The following is an 18,516-nucleotide window of genomic DNA, read 5'->3' as shown; positions in this document are numbered from 1 at the left end:
CGTTTTGGGTTGGAAGGGACCTTTAAAGGCCATCTAGTCCAACCCTCTTGCGATGACCAGGGACATCTTCAATTAGATCAGGTTGCTCAGAGCCCCGTCCAACCTGACCTTGAATGTTTCCAGGGATGGGGCATCTACCACCTCTCTGGGCAACCTGTTCCAGTGTTTTACCACTCTCATTGTAAAAAATTTCTTCCTTATATAATGTCATATGAAATACATACAAAATAAAGCTGAGCGCATACAGTAGACCACATTGTTATAGAAATCAGAAATAAGCATGTATAAATCTGTTTCATTGCTGCACATGGATACAAGGTAGGGCATGGTGCTCTCTATGATGCTACTTCCAGTGCTACCTGGGTGCCCTTACGACTCCAGCCATTTGCTTTTCCAAGAAAGCTGCACCTCTGATTCCGAACAGTTTGAGCACTGGTAGGTTATCGGTTTTTGTTACTTTCCATGGAGACCAAGCAATGGGTGTGAAGGTCTTTATCTTTTAATCACTAACACATGCGGTAGGACTAAATGATCGGAGATTGCTACACAGAGGCAGCATACCATGGCAGGTCTTACCTCTGCAAAAATGCATTGTGCCCAAGCAAGTTTTAGTTATAATTCAGTAGAGATTCTGCCCATAGTGGCTACATAGTAGCCTAGAGCAAAAAGTGCTAGTAAATAGCAACTTACTAGCTATACTGTACTGTAATAAATGGAAAATTTTCCCACGTCCTCACACCTCTATTTGAAGCACTCCTCTTGCCTAACAATTTAAGCAAATATATGATACAGAAATTATCAGAAAAATTTCCAGTATTAGTTCAGCTTAATCAATAGCAAGTTCGCACCCAAACACATAAGCAAGCACCTTGGCCACTTCTGGCATTTTCATATTACTATCAAACACATTCACTGAAAGTAACAAAAAATGCAGAGTTTATATTCTGTCAACCGTTCTGTTTCACTACTAAACAGTAACAGCTATGTTAAGGAAATCGCTCTCTAATCCATCACAGTAACAGAAAAGAGAACATGTAAGATCTACTGACGTGAGAAGTACTTTCACCAGATGCACCTCAATAAAATTGGCAGAATCAGCACTAAAATGTTTTATGTTGTAATGCGAAGTTTCCCAAGAGTGGAAAACATGAACATTCTGTGCAGCAGATGAATAGTTTAAGGTTGGATGCTTATTTCTGATGTTACTCGTGTGCAATGGAGACCTCAAATTACCATAAGATCTCAACTGCATTACTATCAAGTGCATGAATCTGCAAGGGAAAAAAAAAAAGAAAAACCAAACAACAAACAACTTTCTCCATAAACCGAAATAATCAAAAGCATTTTCAACCCCAGTTTTATAAAAACACAAAAATTCAGAGAGGTGGCCCCTACAACTGCTGATAATACCACTAAACTTCATCTTGCCAGCAAGCAACTACCACGATACAAATTTTATTATGCCCATAGTAACACCCAGGATTGCAACAGGTTGTTAGCAGGAATGTTCAGAATAACCACTCCAGCCCTCTAGAGCCCTGTAACCGAGGCCCACAGCACAACGGACGTAGGAACAAAGCCCTCCACTTCCGACGTGCAGCAGCCCAGGGACAGGCCTGCAGCCCCCCTCTGCTCTGAAGGGCCACAGCCTGCCCCAGAAGCAGGACAGCGGGAGGCCGCAGGCAGGTGAAGGGCCGGCGCTATCCGCCCGCCGCTGAGGCGAGGGCTGGGGCCTGCACCGGGCAACCTGTGAGGGCCTCGGGAGGCCGTGCGGTACCCGGACCACGCCGCCAGCCAGAACTGGGGCTCCAGTCACGTTCATCCCCGACAAGCCCCATTCTCCTCCGCCCCTGCACGGCGTCGCCGTTAAACGACCGGCTGACCGCCCCCTCCCAACGGCACCCCGGCACTGACCCCAGTCTGCGCTTCCGCTTCCCGCGGGGGCGGGGCTGCGCATGCGCCCGGCGGCCGGGCCAGGGCGGGCCTGAGGGAGCGGGTCGGTCGCCGTCGCCGTTCGTGTTCGTGTCCGTGTCCGCCCTGCCGGGGACAGCCGGCTGCAGCGGGGCCCTTCGCATGACAGCGGCGGGGGGCCGGGCTGGTTTGAACCACGGCTGTCCCTGCTCGCGGCCTGGTGTCCCTCGGCTTTGTACGGCCACAATGGGGCCGGAGGAGCCATTGTGCCCCCGAACAAATCCAACCGGGGCGGGGGGGGACGTGGGGAGATGAAAGCTTCGCGCACCGAAATTGCTTGAAAACCTCCGAGTCGTACATGGGAGATTTATGTGGCCCCTGAGCGGCGCTGGCCGCTGGGGAACAAAGCGGCCCGGCGCAGCATGGCGCGGGGGGGGGGGGGGGGGGAGGGCTTGGCAGGATCCGGCCCGGAGCCGGGGGGAGAAAGAGAAGGGGACGAGTTTGCTTTGCTTTCTTTTCTCGGGGCTTGCCGGTGGAGGGGAACCCCCGTTTCCCCGGGGTGCAGCCCGGGATAAGGGCCTGGCTGCAGGCCGGCCGGGAGCGCAGGCCCCTGCCACCCCACTGGCAACAGGTGGGGACCTGAATAACTTCACATCTTTTCGGGGGCTTGGGTAAGAGGGACGTGGGGGAGCTGGTGGAAGGATTAGATCAGATGTTATTGCCAGTGAAAAAATTAAAGAGCAGTGCTCTGGGGAGCACAGATTAATATATTTGGTGACTCCGTGTGCACAAAGCCTCACCATTGTAGCCACGTCTGAATGCCTGTGAATAGGATGGAGCATATGTGGCCTGTCACCGCAGGTGCCCACATCTGTTCGTCTCCGGGCAGATGCTCTCAGAAAAGGGGAGAGCAGTTCCAAAAGCTCGGGCCCGCCCCATCCATACCCATCCTCTTTCTCATAATCACCTTCTGCAGAGGAGCTTCTGCCCCCTTCTTTTCCCTCCTCCCCCTCCCTGCACATGGAGAGATGTGGAAAGAAATAAAAACGACGCAAATTGGAAGTGGCTCGGAAAGCCCTGGAAACATACGATCGGACTGCTACCCCTCTTCCAAAGTTTATTAGGAGCAGGTTTTGCGCCACAGCCAGCGGACAATGCACAAGATGTGCACACCGGGCAAAGGGGGCTGCAGGCCGCAGGGGAACAGAAAAACCCTTCGTGCATGAAACGCAGTACAGTACCGCGGCACACTGTGCTGGCGGTCATAGGGGAAGAGTGGTCTGCGCAGCTACTCTCTGGGGTGGTAGTTTGCAGTTACCGTTCAGAGTTCTGGCTTAAGATGATGATTAATAAAAATGGGGAAAAAGAGAAGAGGGGGTTTCCTTATGAGAACTGGTGAACGCAGCAAATGTTGCTACTGAAGTTGGTAGCAGAAGGGAATATTTCCAGCCATCCAGCAAAATCTCATAGCCGGAATGGAAAACATTTTTCTGAGAAGTGCATCATGTTTTTTTATCCCGTGTGCATGATCTGAGCCCAATCGCTTGCCCTCCCTGCTCTGTGCCACCCCACCAAGACAAGCCAGGCCTCGGCGCTGCACAGGCTTATACCTGGCTTGCCTGATGGGGTGGACGGGGTGCTGGGCCGCAGGGGAAATCCCAGGATCATGGGATATTTCGGCTTGGAAGGGACCTCAGAAGGTCATCTAGTACAAACGCGATCCGTGGTTTCTAGTGTGGTGAAGATCGTGTCTCCGTGGAGTTAAAGAGGGGGCAAAGAGACGAGTTCTCCAAATGCAAGGCCGAGCTGCTCCCCGGCGGGGCACGGGCGGTGGCAGCGTGCGAGTCGCCGTGTCCCCGAGATGAGACTGGAGGAGGCAGCGGGACTCGCCCGGCCCGGGGCACCCCCCGGAACGTTCGAGGGAAGGTGCTGTCCCGGACCGGGGGGTGTCCGGGGCCCGAGGGAGAGCAAAGTAGGGGGAAGCCTACTTCCCTCGGGCCCCTGATGTCCCCTCGTCCCGGGGAGGCCCCGCGGCTCTGCCCCCCAGGCGGGTGGTGCGCGCCTTCGCAGGGGTACGCAGCCCTTCACCCTTCCCAACTTTGGGAGCAACGACAGCTCACGCACACGAGTGACCAATTTTATCCCTCATAGTTTCCCACAAGCAAAATCCCGTCGGAAGCAAGCCAGCGAGCAAACCCAAACAAACAAGCGCAGGAGAGCGGGGCGGAGAGGGGGGCTCGCTTTCTCCTCGTGTGCAATCAGTAAAACACATATAGGGGCCACTTCGGGATTTGCCCAGGAAAGGGTTGCAGAGCAGCTGGCTGCGGTAATCTCCTCGGGAGACAAAGGAATGCCCCGTCCCAGGATCACAGGTAAACACACAACCATTGTCATGAAAATGAGGGGCTAGGATAGGGCCGAAGCAGATGATTTGCGATTTGAAAAAGGGGGCTGGGGGGGAGGGAAGGCCCAGAGCTGCTTATCTATCATCTGGCCTCGCTGTGTGCCAGCTGAGCCACGCGACTGCCCTTTCTTATTCTAATCAGCACATGCCTTTGCAACTTTGGGCTAACCTACACGCTAAACTTCTTAATCCCCCTCCCCGCACACGGCAAGGGCGGCGGAGCGCCCCTCCGGCACCTCCGCGCCCGCCACCCACCCGCCTCGGGTCCGGGCGCCCGGTGGCGGGGACCCGGGCGGCCGCCAGCACCCTGGTCACGCCGCCGAGCCCGGGGCCGGCGGGGGAGCCAGAGCCCCTGCCCGACAGCGCCCAGCCTGCCCTCCCCTCCCCTTTCCATCCTATCCCACCCCATCCCCATCCATCCCTCCCGGACAGGTGAAAGGGGCGTGCGGGGAGGGCTGCGGCGGAGAGGCAGCCGCACACACATACCTCCGTAGGGACTATAGACCTAATTAAAATATTATGCACACTCGGCTACACATAGCTCCACACGTACACGTCCCTCCGCCGACGCACCGTTCGCCATATGCCCGGAGCCTGCCGTCCCGGGAAAATTCAGGGTTGCGCGCCAGCGATGGCAGCGCGTCGCCCTAATTAACAGCTCCCCCCCCACCCGCTTTTGAAGTGACTTTTCCCATCATCTGGCGGCTGATGGGGAACTCTCGGCCGCGCTGCTGCGCGGCGGGGCCGTAAATCCTCGCCGGGGCAGGAGAGGCGGGGGTCCCGACGTTGCGGGAAGAGTATCAATTAGGGGCAAGGGAGGGGCAGCACAATACCCCACCAGCCCCGGCGAACCGCTGGCAGGCGGGGCCGGGCCCGCCACGTCCCGGCCGTGCGGGGTCGCCGCCGCGCCCTGGCGGGGCCCCGGGCACCGCGCCCGCCCCCGGGGGGTCCTGCCGCCGGCTCGCTCCGTCGGGGCGGGCAGGGCGTCGGGCGAGAGCGGCCGCCCGTCGGGGGCAGCGGGACCCCGTGCGCGGGCGCGGTGAGCAGCGCGGAGGCGGGCGCGGGGGGCGGCGGGGGGCGGCGGGCGAGCGCGGTGCGGAGACACGCGGTTGGGAGCGAAAAAGCGCCATTTGGTTGGGAGCAGATGGCTGGCTGGGGGGCTGATCGCGTCTAAAGGCGTGTCATCCCCCTTCAGCGAGAATCCCTAAGGGCTCCCCTTGTCTTCGAAATCAATGAAAATTAAAGTGCAGAGAATGGATGAATAGTTAGACCTCGAGTCCCTCCTTTGTTCGCCTCAGCTACTGGTGGGCAGGAGTTAAACTACAACAGCCTCCTATAGAAACACTTAAGTTAAACAGTCTCCCCGTTAGCCCAGCATCTGAAAGAGAGAGGGAGAGGGGGGAAAAAAGCAGAAAAAGGAGCTTTCTGCTTGATTTCCCCAATACAGAATCGCGTGGCATAAATTAAGCCGGAGAAGAATGAGCGCCGTGGGCAGGATCCTGCCGGCTCTCACGGCGCCTTTCAGTCACGCTCAGCAGCGGTAATCGAGAAATCTGTGCCACGTCAATTTAACAAATACCCGGTACCGAAGGGGGGTTGTTAAGGATTTGGGGGCAAGTTTTTTCGGGTCTTTTTTTTTTTTTTTTTTTTTCCCTATCACTAGGTTAAAGCCCTCGCGCGTGTAACTTTTTATTTCCAGTTTTTTAAGCAAGGGGATGCTCATGGACCAACTTTCTGTCTCTTGTAGATTAAAAGATCCGCGGTGATATATCGCTTCTCGCCTCCACCGACGGGCTACCCCCAAATTTCAAGACAGATATTGCCCCCCCCCGACCCCGACCCACTCTCTTAGTAAACCCGATACGAAATGATTTTTTTTTTCTCCTTCTCTCTCTCTACCTTTCCCGAGGATAACGCCGCAGCAAAGTTTGGGAAGCAGCGGCAAGCCACTTGAAAAGACATTGACGCTAGGTGGCAAAAGTAATGTACAGTTAAACCCGGGGTGGCTGCGGGGCGGCCCCCCCGCTCCCCGCCGCAGAGGCCATGCACGGCGGGGGGGGCTGTGGGGGGGACGGGCGGCCCGTCCTCCGGGAACCCGCCGCCCGCTCCGTTCCGCTCCCTCCCGGGCCGCCTTCCCTGCGCCCTCGCACCCTGCCTGCGGGATCGCTGCTCCCCTCTCTGCCCAGATATAACTCCGGGGTAAAAAACCCACCAAACATTCCTGTACATTTCTGCTTTCGCTTTAGCGTTAAAGGGCGGGGAGAGAGGAGAAGAAGAGTACCTGGATGCAGATGGCTCGTTCGACCAAAATTAGATGTAAAGGACGCACACGTTGAGTGGCGAAACGTTGCAAAAGTCTGGATGCTTAAGTACCGAGGGTACCTGTCTGGATTTGGGATAGGTGCCACAAGTCCCCAGTAAATGAACGTGGGCAGCTACAGTCCTGGAACAGTCAAGAAGAGCTGGGCTGAATGAACTCATTAGTGATTTTCTTTTAATTGGTATTACCCAATGCTTTTACTTTAAGAAGTCTTTAAGATTTTTTTTTCCTAGCGCATTGTAAGATAATTTGTGATCAAGACATCTGCTTCAATGAAAGTCACATTTTGCCATGCAAATGCACGTTTCAACCCAATAAAGTCGCCATAATAAGGCTTTTAGCACGGCATACCTACAGTGAGGTTATTGTAGCCAAATCCTCTCCTTTCGCACACAAGCTTAATCTGTGCTGAAATGATGTGTTACAATTAAAATGACATTTACAGAGACAGTTACACCTTGCATCCTAATGAATCCGCCTGCGCCTACCGAAGGTGTTTAAACAGAAGGCCCGAACAAAGTGGAAAACCCTGCTTCGAGTGACATGCCAGAGTCGCCCTCCAACTTTTATCCCCCGCTTCCATCCGTCATTAAGAAACTGCTCAAATGGTAATCATCTCTATCCCTCTTTCACCGCACCAGTAAACTCCTTTCCATGTTTTTAAGATCAAAACAAAAGTTCTAGTGTCTGATGGATATGTAAAAAAAATAATAAGGTGACGGTTGGTGTAAAGTTGGGTTGTGGTGTTGGTTTTTTTTTTTTTTTTTTTTTTTTTTTTTTTTTTTTTACGGAGGGGGGAAGTGCTGGAAGGGATTTCTTTAAAAAATGTGCGGACATTGTTGTAGAGGCAGTAGCGTGCGCCGAGGGGAGCTCTTTCTCTCCCTCGCATTGTGCAGGGAGCAGGTGCTGTCTACATTACCATACAGCTGAGAGCACAAAGAGCTAACTGATTCAGCCCTCACACAATAACAAACGGCCTTAATGACAGCCACGCGAACGACACACACCAAACTCACTTTTTACTAAGCTGAAGGAGGAAAAAAAAGAGAGAGAGAGAGAGAGAGAGGGAGAGGTTGCTGGTGATGATGATAATAATCATAGAGGGGTGCGGGACCCGGGCGGAGCTGGTGGCTCTCTCCGGCAGCGGTGGTGGCGGGGACGGGACCCGCCGAGCCCCGCAGACGGGTCCCCTCCGCGAACTCGCCTGCGCCCTCCCCCGCCGCCGGGACTCCCGAGGGCGCCCCTTCCCTCCGCCGGGACCCCCGGGGACCCCCCTTCCCTTCGCCGGCGGGATGAGCGCCGTGAGCGGAGCCAAGGGAAGGGCGAGCCCCGGCTCGGTGCGCGCAAATTCATCCCCCCGTCCCCAGTTACCCCGGTTATGCCAGGGGAAATGCGGTGTGAATTTCAAGGGATCGGATTCCCCTTGTTGTGGCTCGCTGGCTCCCGCCTCCCTCGTCCCGTTAAAGCCGAAGATGCCCTTTGGAAGTGGCCATGATCACCGAGTCACTTTTTGGGGGCACGGCCGTTGCTTTTGCACGTTTGGAGAGGTAATTACAGCCCGCCGTCCCCAGGGTTGTTTTCTCGCCGGAGCGTGTTGCGCTGCCTCTCTCCGGTGCAGAGGGGCTGTTACCCTCTCCCCCGGAGCAGAAGGGGGATTCTTGCGGTTACCAAATTTGCAGGAATGTAAATGAGCACGTTTGGTGAGCGCGGAGGGGAGGGGGAGGAGGGTTGCACATTTTACAGCTCACTGACCATTTGGCGATCCATTGAGAGGAGGGTTTGGAAAAGTGGCTCCTTTGTGACAGCTCTAGCCAGATTGGGGGGCTGCTCATTTGCATCTCATTAGGCATGCAGGCGGCCGGCGGGATATAAGGGAGGCAGGCGCCCAAGGAGAGGCAGATCCTTAGCGCTTCCACCCTCGGAGAGAGCCGCCGAGCCGAGCCGCGGCGCAGTGCGGAGCGGAGCGGAGCAGGGCAGAGCAGGCACCCCCTCCCCCGTAGGAGCACACCCGGACACGCTCAGTGCGCCGCTTTGAGACACGAGCTTATTTTTGTTGGCTGGGATTCCTCTAAAAACAAAAGTAAGCCCGCAACAAGGAAAGAGAGCTTCTCTTCTTTTGGGAAAAAAAAAAAAAAAAAAAAAAAGAGGAAAAAAGGGGATCAAGGCTTCAAGGCTCCGACGTGACCTGCCCGCCGCCGCTGCCGTTTGACACCCACCAGCCCCGACGTGCGCAGCGCGAGCGCAGTCGCGCAGAGCCGCGCAGAGCCGCTCCCGCATCTCAGCACCGGGAATTATCGCCGCTGCCGCCGCGTCCGCCGCTGGCTCTGCAGGGATTGCCAGATCGCCGATTTTTAATCTTCCTTGGGAAGCTTTTTCTCTGCCTCTGTTGGGAATTAAGTTGCTTTTATTTTTTTTTAATTTTTTTTTTTCTTCTTGGAGAGAAGGAGGAGCACCGTGGATTGTGAAAGAAAGAGTTTAGCAGATTAATCTTAACCTTTTCCTCTTCTTTTTTTTTTCTCTTTTTTTTTTTTTTCCCCTTTCTTTTGCCATCCGAAAGAGCTGTCAGTCGCCGACAAGCTACACCTAAAGGTATCGACAGAGGGGGAAAAAAAGTCAGAGACACTCCTGAAAGGAGACCGTGACACTAACTCTTCCAGCTCTGCTGGGGCGAGCGGCTTTGGCCGCTGTATTTTTCCCTTCCCTCGAGAGACGCTTTCCCCTTTCCCCTCTGACGAAAAGACAAGGGGGAGGAAAGCGAGGGCACCAGAGCTGCCCCTCCAAAATGGGAGGTCGGTTCCTGCTGACGCTCGCCCTCCTCTCGGTACTGCTGAGCCGCTGCCAGGTAAGTGCCCGCGGGGTGGGGGGCAGAAAGACCTGCGGTCGTCCCCGCACCGGGGGGTCCCGCGGGGATGCCGGGGACTGTCGCTGCCTGTTGCAGCCAGCAGAAGCGGGGAGAGGGGTCGGGGCGGGGGGTGTCCGTCCCGCTGATGCCCGGTGGGGCTGGGGTCGGCCCGCGGGAGCGGGCTGCTCGGGCTGACGGCCGCTGTCCCCTCCCCGCAGGTTGGCTGCTCCGGGGTCTTCGAGCTGAAGCTGCAGGAGTTTGTCAATAAGAAGGGGCTGCTCAGCAACCGCAACTGCTGCCGCGGGGGCGGCCCCGGCGGCGGCGGGCTCCAGCAGTGCGACTGCAAGACCTTCTTCCGCGTCTGCCTCAAGCACTACCAGGCCAGCGTCTCCCCCGAGCCGCCCTGCACCTACGGCAGCGCCATCACCCCCGTCCTCGGCGCCAACTCCTTCAGCGTCCCCGACGGCGCGGGCGGCGCCGACCCCGCCTTCAGCAACCCCATCCGCTTCCCCTTCGGCTTCACCTGGCCCGTAAGTGGGGGGGCGGCGTAGGTGGGGGCGGCCCCCATCCCATCCCATCCCATCCCATCCCATCCCATCCCATCCCACACCCCCGGCCGCACAGCCAGGCGAACGCCCGTCTGAGGTGCCGCCGATCCCGCTGAGGGTCTTTTGGAGTGTGTGTATGAGTAACCCCTGAGGGGCTGGGGGAGCTGCCTCTCAGCCCTGCCCGCTCTCACAATCTCCCGGCGGGTTGTCTCTGCTTCTTCTTTCCCCAGGGCACCTTCTCGCTCATCATTGAGGCTCTGCACACAGACTCACCTGACGACCTCACCACAGGTAACTGTCCTGAAACAGACCCTTCCCTGGAATGATCTCAGCCCCACCACCCCACTCAAGTCCCTCTCTCTGCAGCGTGCAGGGCATTTGCCCCATCCCATCCCTGCTCCTCTTCAGGAGACCATGGGAAGAGAGGGAAACCTGTTGGCATGCAGCCCTGTCATCCTGCCCCTGTGGTTCACCTCTCACCCCCCGTTGAGCATATTCCTACACACCTGCCAGCTTTGGACTCCCTAATCACACCTCTTCTCTCCACTTTCATGCAGAAAATCCCGAGCGCCTCATCAGCCGCCTGGCCACTCAGAGGCACTTGGCGGTGGGTGAAGAGTGGTCCCAGGACCTGCACAGCAGTGGCCGCACTGACCTCAAGTACTCCTATCGCTTCGTGTGCGACGAGCACTACTATGGAGAAGGCTGCTCTGTCTTCTGCCGTCCCCGGGATGATGCCTTTGGTCACTTCACTTGTGGAGAGCGTGGCGAGAAAGTCTGCAACCCGGGCTGGAAAGGCCAGTACTGCACTGAGCGTGAGTGTCCACCTTCTTGTCTCCTTGGGCATTATTTGCAGCAGCGTCCCATGAGTTCTTGGGGGGTGACGACACAAGTTTCTCTGCCATCAGGCCCCATGGGAGAGGGGGAACCAAGCTGCAGTGGGTGGAGATCTGGTGCTGTGTACAGGCTTTACTGGTGCAGGGGATGTGAGATGTTCAGCATCACCACAGAAAGTTAATGCAGACAACTCCTTCTTAAGCTAATAAAATGTCAGTGCCAACATTACACTCTTGCTCATTTGCTGTAGACATCAAATCTGATAGCAAAATGTTCAGTAGTTGCTCAAGGATTTATTCAAATATATCAGGACTACTTTTTATACCTAGCCACCCCTTCAACCATGGTACATTGATATCATCATCTACACAGTAGATGGCTTCAGGAGAGGGAGGTAGGCTTTGGCAGCATCCATGCGGCAGACCTATTGGTAGGCTTGTTATTGTCTGATGTCTTGCCAGCTTGTATTAAAAGTATTGGGAGGTCCAAGATACTCTCTGTGGCCTCTAGACTGTACATTTCTCTTTTAGGGTACTTGTAAACTGCCACTAACAGATTGTTCCATGAGAACATTTAGCTTCTTCCCCTTCTCTCCTCTGTGCCATTGCCATGATCATTACTACTAATAAAGTAGTGAGGGACATGAGTACACCTTTTAAAGTATGCCTGAGCTTGAATGTGTTGAGGAATGGGGTGTGTTGATACAGCAGTAAGCTGTTGATACTGGGACAGTAAGCAGATCACAGAGAGGATGGTCAGAGATGTCAGATACCTCCAGCTTTGTACAAGATTACTGCCCTTTGTAGATACATAGTGGTGTACACCCAAACATACACACAGAGCTCCTGCTGCAGCATGTGATGGCATTCTCTGTTTGTGTGTATACACGGATCTGAAGTCCACTGGCAGATGACGTACTGGATGAGTGCTCCTCTCCAATCATCAAAGGGCCAGGCAGGCAGGGAGGAAACAGTTATAGGCTGTGAAGCAGCCTCTTGGTTTTCTTCTTGTGTTTTTGTTTTTCTTAAAGCCCACCTACACTGTGGTCTCAGCTGAGCTGCTATTGAATGACCCCAGATTAATTATTCACACTGTTAGTGGCTGATAGGATGCTTTTAGCAGTTCCTGGTACAATGTTGCACAAGAAACAGCAGGCAGAGGGGCTCGCATTTCCTTTGATAGTGTTTTAAATAGGAACTACAACCTTTCCCATGATCAAAAGTGCCTATCCCAGTTGTGTCAAGGGGTGGGGAAAAAGGAAGCATTTTGATAATGAGCTCTTTCGGGGCTGTCAGCACTTTTGGATGCCTGTACATCGCTTTCCCATAGCAAAGTAGAAGGCTGTCCGTCTTTCTTGCCTCGTTACATATGCTCTTTGCTCTGCTTTCCCTCTCAGAAAAAAAACAGCTTATAACAGCGATGCCAACGTACTAGGCAGGGGAGATGTGTTTATGTGTGCATGCAAAAAGAATGTTTTGCCGTTAGCAAGCGGAGCTGCCAGTCGCAGATTGCTTCCCGTCGCCTTGCCCCCAGCTCCATTCTTTCCAACTTGGAGGCGATCTGATTATCAGCGCCGATTCTTTCTTTCTTTTTCTTCCCCTCCTCTTCCCCTTGCATGCCATTGTCTCCGGCTGGCTTTGTTGAATTAAAACTTTGCAGTGCCTGCTTAATGAGTTCCATAACCAGGCGAAGTAATGAGCAGAAGTCCCTTTTTTCCCTTCCCTCATCCTCCCTCCCGCTGGCCTGCTTACCTCTTTTACCAGGACTGCACCCACCCGCCCACCCCTTTTTGGAGCGGGGTGGAGGCGGGGGGGAAGGAGGGAGGAAGAACTTTAGACTTATTTATTTGAATAAGAAAAAAAAAAAAAAAGTTTTTTTTGCAGCGAAATCACGCGCGTGCCATAGATTAGCTGTGGGCAGGGATAGGCTGCCCGGCCGCCGGCCGCCGGCCCCATTGGCTCCGGGGCCAGGGTATTGTTGCAGTGGGGCAGCTGCTGGGAGAGAATAGACAATAGAGCAGCTGTCTTGCACTGGCACCCTGCACACCAGCTGTCCACTCTTATCTGCACACACACTTTCGGGGGATATTAAGAGGTGGAGCTGTGTGCATAGAATTGGAAAAAAGGACTTCTGACCCTCACTGGGAAGGGAAGGGGGCGGGGGAGGGGTGAGGGGCTGTGGGGAAGGGAGCAATTGTGAGCCCTCTTTTGTCTGTGTGCAACTGTATTAAGAAGAATGCTCATCCCCGGTGATAAGTAAAGTACCCAGTTACGGGGCGAGATCAATACTCCTGCAGGCTCCAGAGATTAACTCAGCTGCGCTTAACTGCCCCGACCTAGTAAAAGGGGCTCGCTCCCCACCCACAAGGTGCTCTTGGGATCGGACTTGTAGAAGGGAAGCGTTTGGCCCCGGTGCTGATGTCTCTCCCTCCTTGATTTGTTTACAGCGATTTGTTTGCCTGGATGCGATGAGCAACATGGCTTTTGCGACAAACCTGGGGAATGCAAGTAAGTTTTCCGCTCCCCTCCTGCTCCCTTCTTTGTCTTTAATGTTGATGCTCTGGTGTTAAGTAAGCCATTGGTCATTGGAAGGGTCAGCTTAAATGCCTTTCTTCATATTAGATGGTAATTTGAGAAATCCAGGTGATGCCAGATCAAAGTATTAATCTACAAGTCAAACAACAGTGCCATTAATATTAACCTAATGAGTTTACAGTGCTGTGTGTAAGGTTTAGCTGTTTGTTACTAGAGTAAACAAATTAACTACTTGGAACCATGGCTCTATCTAAGGAAGTGGAAGAAATAGCTGGGACCGGTGAAAGCTGATGCTACGGTTGGACTCTGACTTTTTCACATGAAGGATCACTGAGGGCTTTTAGGAAACTTGATCCTTGGCATCAGTGTGTTTGTGGAGTTTGCGATAGGGTTTCCAACAGTGAAAAGTCTAAATCTGACGAGACTTTGGTTGTTGGTTTTTTTTTCAGATGCAGAGTGGGTTGGCAGGGCCGATATTGTGATGAGTGCATCCGATACCCAGGCTGCCTTCATGGTACCTGTCAGCAGCCATGGCAGTGCAACTGCCAGGAAGGCTGGGGTGGCCTTTTCTGCAACCAGGGTGAGTTCTCAGTCCCTGCCTGAGCATCTGTTTTAAAAAAACAGAAAGCAAGTGGCCATTTCCATCTCACTTACCCTGTGCTAGCCTTGCAAAGTGACAAGTATCTTGACTGTCCTCTTTTTTAAAAAAAAAATCTTTTACAGACCTGAACTACTGCACCCATCACAAGCCCTGCAAGAACGGTGCCACATGCACCAACACTGGTCAGGGGAGCTACACTTGTTCTTGCCGACCCGGGTACACAGGCTCCAACTGTGAGATTGAAATCAATGAATGTGATGCCAACCCTTGCAAGAATGGTGGAAGCTGCACTGTAAGTTTGAGTTGCTTGTGCCACCTGAAATCCCAAGGGAGGAGTTAACGTCAGTTTTACTGATTTTTTTTTTTTTTTTTTTTAAATCCTTTTTTGGATTTCAAAGCAACTTCAGATAAGTATTTTGACCATTTCTCATTTCTTCCCTCCAGGATCTTGAGAACAGCTATTCCTGTACCTGTCCCCCGGGCTTCTATGGTAAAAACTGTGAGCTGAGCGCAATGACTTGTGCTGATGGACCATGCTTCAATGGTGGGCGATGCACCGACAACCCTGATGGGGGATACAGCTGCCGCTGCCCCCTGGGTTATTCCGGGTTCAACTGTGAAAAGAAAATTGATTACTGCAGTTCCAGCCCTTGTGCTAATGGTAAGGCCAAACCTGCTACGGTGACCTTCTAAAATGAGACCATCCAGTTACTTTGGCTTCTGGTCTGGAGTTCATAACAAGGCCCACTGATCAATCATGGTCCATGTCGTGTCAATAGTTGACTTGGTGGAGGAACTGTACTTAAAAAGTAATGGTGTGGTTTGGGCCACTGCTGCAGTTTGCATTTTCTCAAGGGGTGACTGTGGCCAGGTAACTTGGCCTGAAACTCCATGCGTAAAAATGTGGAGGATTATACTTGCAAATGTTTTGCAAAGACTCTTTGAGGTCTGTGGATGCAAAATGCCATACAAGTGCTAAATACTATTACTTGTAATCTGGTAACAGCAATCTTCCTGTTTTGATTAAACTAGTGAAGGCTTTCTTTACTGCAGTCCTCCTCATTCATCACCACTCAAACACTGTAATGTGAGATTGTGGTGTTAACCTGATCTGGACTAGCTTTGTTGTCCAAGCTGAATGAAATGTTAAAAAGGGAATAGGATGGAGAATGAAAAATAGATCTGATTAACAAATACCTTCCTTTATAAACCCCTGTACTTTTAATGGTAGATTAGACTTGGCAAAGGTTGAGCTAACCTCTCAGAAAGAAAGTTTTTCTCAGCTGCTAGTTGTGATGGTTGTTTGTCCTGAGAGCAGCAGGTGGGAGACTGTTGGGTCTGTTTGCCCACCACTCAGTGCTCATGCCCCTTGATGTCTTGCAGGAGCCCAGTGCGTCGATCTGGGAAACTCTTACATATGCCAGTGCCAGGCTGGTTTCACTGGGAGACACTGTGATGATAACGTGGATGACTGTGCCTCCTTTCCCTGTGTCAACGGAGGGACCTGCCAGGATGGCGTCAATGACTATTCCTGCACCTGCCCCCCAGGATACAATGGGAAGAACTGCAGCACCCCGGTGAGCAGATGTGAACACAACCCCTGCCACAATGGGGCCACCTGCCATGAAAGAAACAACCGCTACGTCTGTGAGTGCGCCCGGGGGTACGGCGGGCTCAACTGCCAGTTTTTGCTCCCCGAGCCACCTCAGGGACCAGTCATCGTTGACTTCACTGAGAAGTACACGGAAGGCCAGAACGGCCAGTTCCCCTGGATCGCTGTCTGCGCTGGGATTATTCTGGTCCTCATGCTGCTACTGGGGTGTGCTGCTGTGGTCGTCTGCATCAGGCTCCGAGTGCAGAAGAGGCACCACCAGCCTGATGCCTGCAGGAGCGAGACTGAGACCATGAACAACCTGGCGAACTGCCAGCGCGAGAAGGACATTTCCATAAGTGTCATTGGTGCCACTCAGATTAAAAACACGAACAAGAAAGTAGACTTTCACAGTGATAACTCCGATAAAAATGGCTACAAAGCCAGATACCCATCAGTGGATTACAATTTGGTGCATGAACTCAAGAATGAGGACTCTGTTAAAGAGGAGCACAGCAAATGTGAAGCCAAGTGTGAAACATATGATTCAGAGGCAGAGGAGAAAAGTGCAGTACAACTGAAGAGGTACCTCTCACATCTGAGTGTGGGGGGTGGCTTGACTCTTAAGGGGTTGTGTGTGTCTCATAGGTAGTGTTAAGCAAAAGCCATCTGACCTGTCTTTTCTCTTTTTGTCTTCAATAGTGATACTTCTGAAAGAAAACGACCAGATTCAGTATATTCCACTTCAAAGGACACAAAGTACCAGTCGGTGTATGTCATATCAGAAGAGAAAGATGAGTGCATCATAGCAACTGAGGTTAGTATACTTCCTGGCAGCTGGAACAGCAGAGAAAAGTCTTGATGTGCAACCTTCATCTAACACAGTCAGAGCAGCTAAACTCTTTTCCATGGTGCCACAGCGATTTGTACCTCTTAAAATCCAGCCAGCCCGAGTTTGTCATGCTATGGATGTTGCAAAGACAAGCTCAGTGACTTGCTGCACTGGACACTATGGGTACAATGACTTTTGCAGACAAGGGTACAATGATAGTGCGGTTGTGGTCTGCTGACTTACCCCTCAGTGTGCTTCATGCAGTCTGTTCTTGCCCAGCGTAAAGAGAGAGTCCCCACCCTCTGCAGGCTTAGAGCCCTCTTCTTCCCATTAACCTCTCCTGATCTCTGCTCGTGTTTTCTCTCACCAGGTGTAAAACAGAGGTGATATGGCAAGGTGGTTGTTCAGAACAATTTCAGAGGAGACGTGCCCCAATGAATGCTGCTGAAAGAGGAATGGGAGATAGATTCCTTCACTGACTGCTGCTGAGAAACTAAATTCAGGCTTGAGCTGGTTCTCTACTGAAGTTAGCAAAGTGACTGCAAAATAAAGAAACCAGATGGACACCAGGCAAGGGTCTGTGTTCAAGGATTACTGTTGCACTGCCTTTTATGAATTTTATCATTGCACTATGGTCAGTTGCTTTTCTATATATATTTAAATGAATGGACTTAATTACTACATAAGAAGCATGCACTGCCTGAAGTGTATATTTTGGATTCTTATGAGCCAGTCTTTTCTTGAATTAGAGACACAAACACTGCCTTTATTGTCTTTTTTGATACTAAAATGTGTTTTTACTAGGTGAGAAAAAGTGTGTTATTTTTTTGAATCTGTAAAAATATTTTCATGATAATTGTAAAGCTTGAGTATTTTGTGATGTTCATTTTTTTTATAATTTAAATTTTTTGGTAAATATGTACAAAGGCACTTCGGGTCTATGTGACTATATTTTTTTGTATATAAATGTATTTATGGAATATTGTGCAAATGTTATTTGAGTTTTTTTTACCATTTTGTTAATGAAGAAATTCATTTTTAAAATATTTTTCCAAAATAAATATTATTAATGATAATTGGAGTGCTATGGTTATTCCATAACTGATGATAAGCTGACTGAACCTTGCAATCAGGCATCTGACAGGCTTATGCGGACTCACGGGTGGATGGAGTAGGACTGAGACCTATCACAAAGATTGGAGAACAACTTGTTCCATGTAGACCGCCACCCCCACCTCTACCCTCCTACCCTTCTGACCTGCTGACCCCATGGTTGTGCTCACTCTTACCCCAAAGGCAAGTGCCGGTCAAAACCTTGAGTAATGTTTGCTCAGTCATGTGGGGCTGTGTATATATAAACACGTTCAGCATCACTTCCCAAGGAAGAGCAACATGAGCATGGTGCATCGCAATCCAGATACTGGGCTTGTCGTGACTCAGCTCTTCATTTCTCTCAACCTCAAACACTTGCCTGGAGACCAGGGGAGTTTGAGACACCCAGGGCATGCCAGCAAGGCCCCCTAGGCTCAGGCCTTTGATGTGCACCCATGGGTTGTGAGGTCCCCCAGTCATACCTGCTGGGGTGGGGGGCACTTCCCTCCCTGGGAAAGGGTGACACCGAATTGACTGGTGGCCACAACTTTTCTGTCTGTGATACCTGTCTAAAGTATTAGTTGCACCTTTGGTTTCAACTCTTCCCCTGGTCCCTGCTGCCTTCACACTGGGGAAGGGTGTGATCCCATCCCCTGGCTTGGCCCTGAATGCTCAGGCAATTTCCCCAATTTAGCTTGCCCTAACTAGCTCTCCTTCAGGTTGTGCTGCATGTTAAAACAGAAACGGGCAAAGTATTCTGCTTCAGGAAGAAAAGGTAAATCTAAGAAATTTATTTTTTGATCCATTAAAGCTGAACGTATCCCAAACATTGTGGGCCACCTCCTGCGTCTTCTGGGACCTGATGAAAACACACTGTTCCCATTCCCTTCAGGGGAGGGGGATGCTATCCTAAACGCAAAGAATGGGTTAGCAGATACAATCAAGCATTATCGCAGCTGGTGATCTATAACTGTAAAGTATATAGGTGCTTCCCTTGTTTTAGT

General features: G+C 52.1%; 2 protein-coding genes across 2 annotated transcripts in view; one reads left to right on the top strand and one right to left on the bottom strand.

Moving 5' to 3' along the window:
* Nucleotides 1-2,176, bottom strand: part of FAM120B (family with sequence similarity 120 member B) — a 56,651-nt gene extending 54,475 nt beyond the window's left edge. Inside the window, exon 1 of the mRNA XM_074168686.1 lies at nt 1,915-2,176. Within this exon, the coding sequence (XP_074024787.1) occupies nt 1,915-2,176 (262 nt within the window). The remainder of the gene's footprint in view (nt 1-1,914) is intronic.
* A 7,241-nt stretch (nt 2,177-9,417) lies between these two features.
* Nucleotides 9,418-16,450, top strand: DLL1 (delta like canonical Notch ligand 1). The gene is made up of 10 exons (XM_074168683.1): nt 9,418-9,477; nt 9,696-10,007; nt 10,256-10,316; nt 10,583-10,840; nt 13,309-13,369; nt 13,846-13,976; nt 14,120-14,289; nt 14,442-14,658; nt 15,381-16,173; nt 16,291-16,450. The coding sequence occupies exons 1-10, from the start codon at nt 9,418-9,420 to the stop codon at nt 16,448-16,450; spliced, it is 2,223 nt and encodes a 740-aa protein (XP_074024784.1).
* Nucleotides 16,451-18,516: the final 2,066 nt, after the last annotated feature.

The sequence above is a fragment of the Numenius arquata genome, chromosome 2 (assembly GCF_964106895.1).
Source record: "Numenius arquata chromosome 2, bNumArq3.hap1.1, whole genome shotgun sequence".
Taxonomy (NCBI): domain Eukaryota; kingdom Metazoa; phylum Chordata; class Aves; order Charadriiformes; family Scolopacidae; genus Numenius; species Numenius arquata.
The sequence above is the reverse complement of the archived record's forward strand: the minus strand, read 5'-3'. Positions and strand labels throughout refer to the sequence as shown.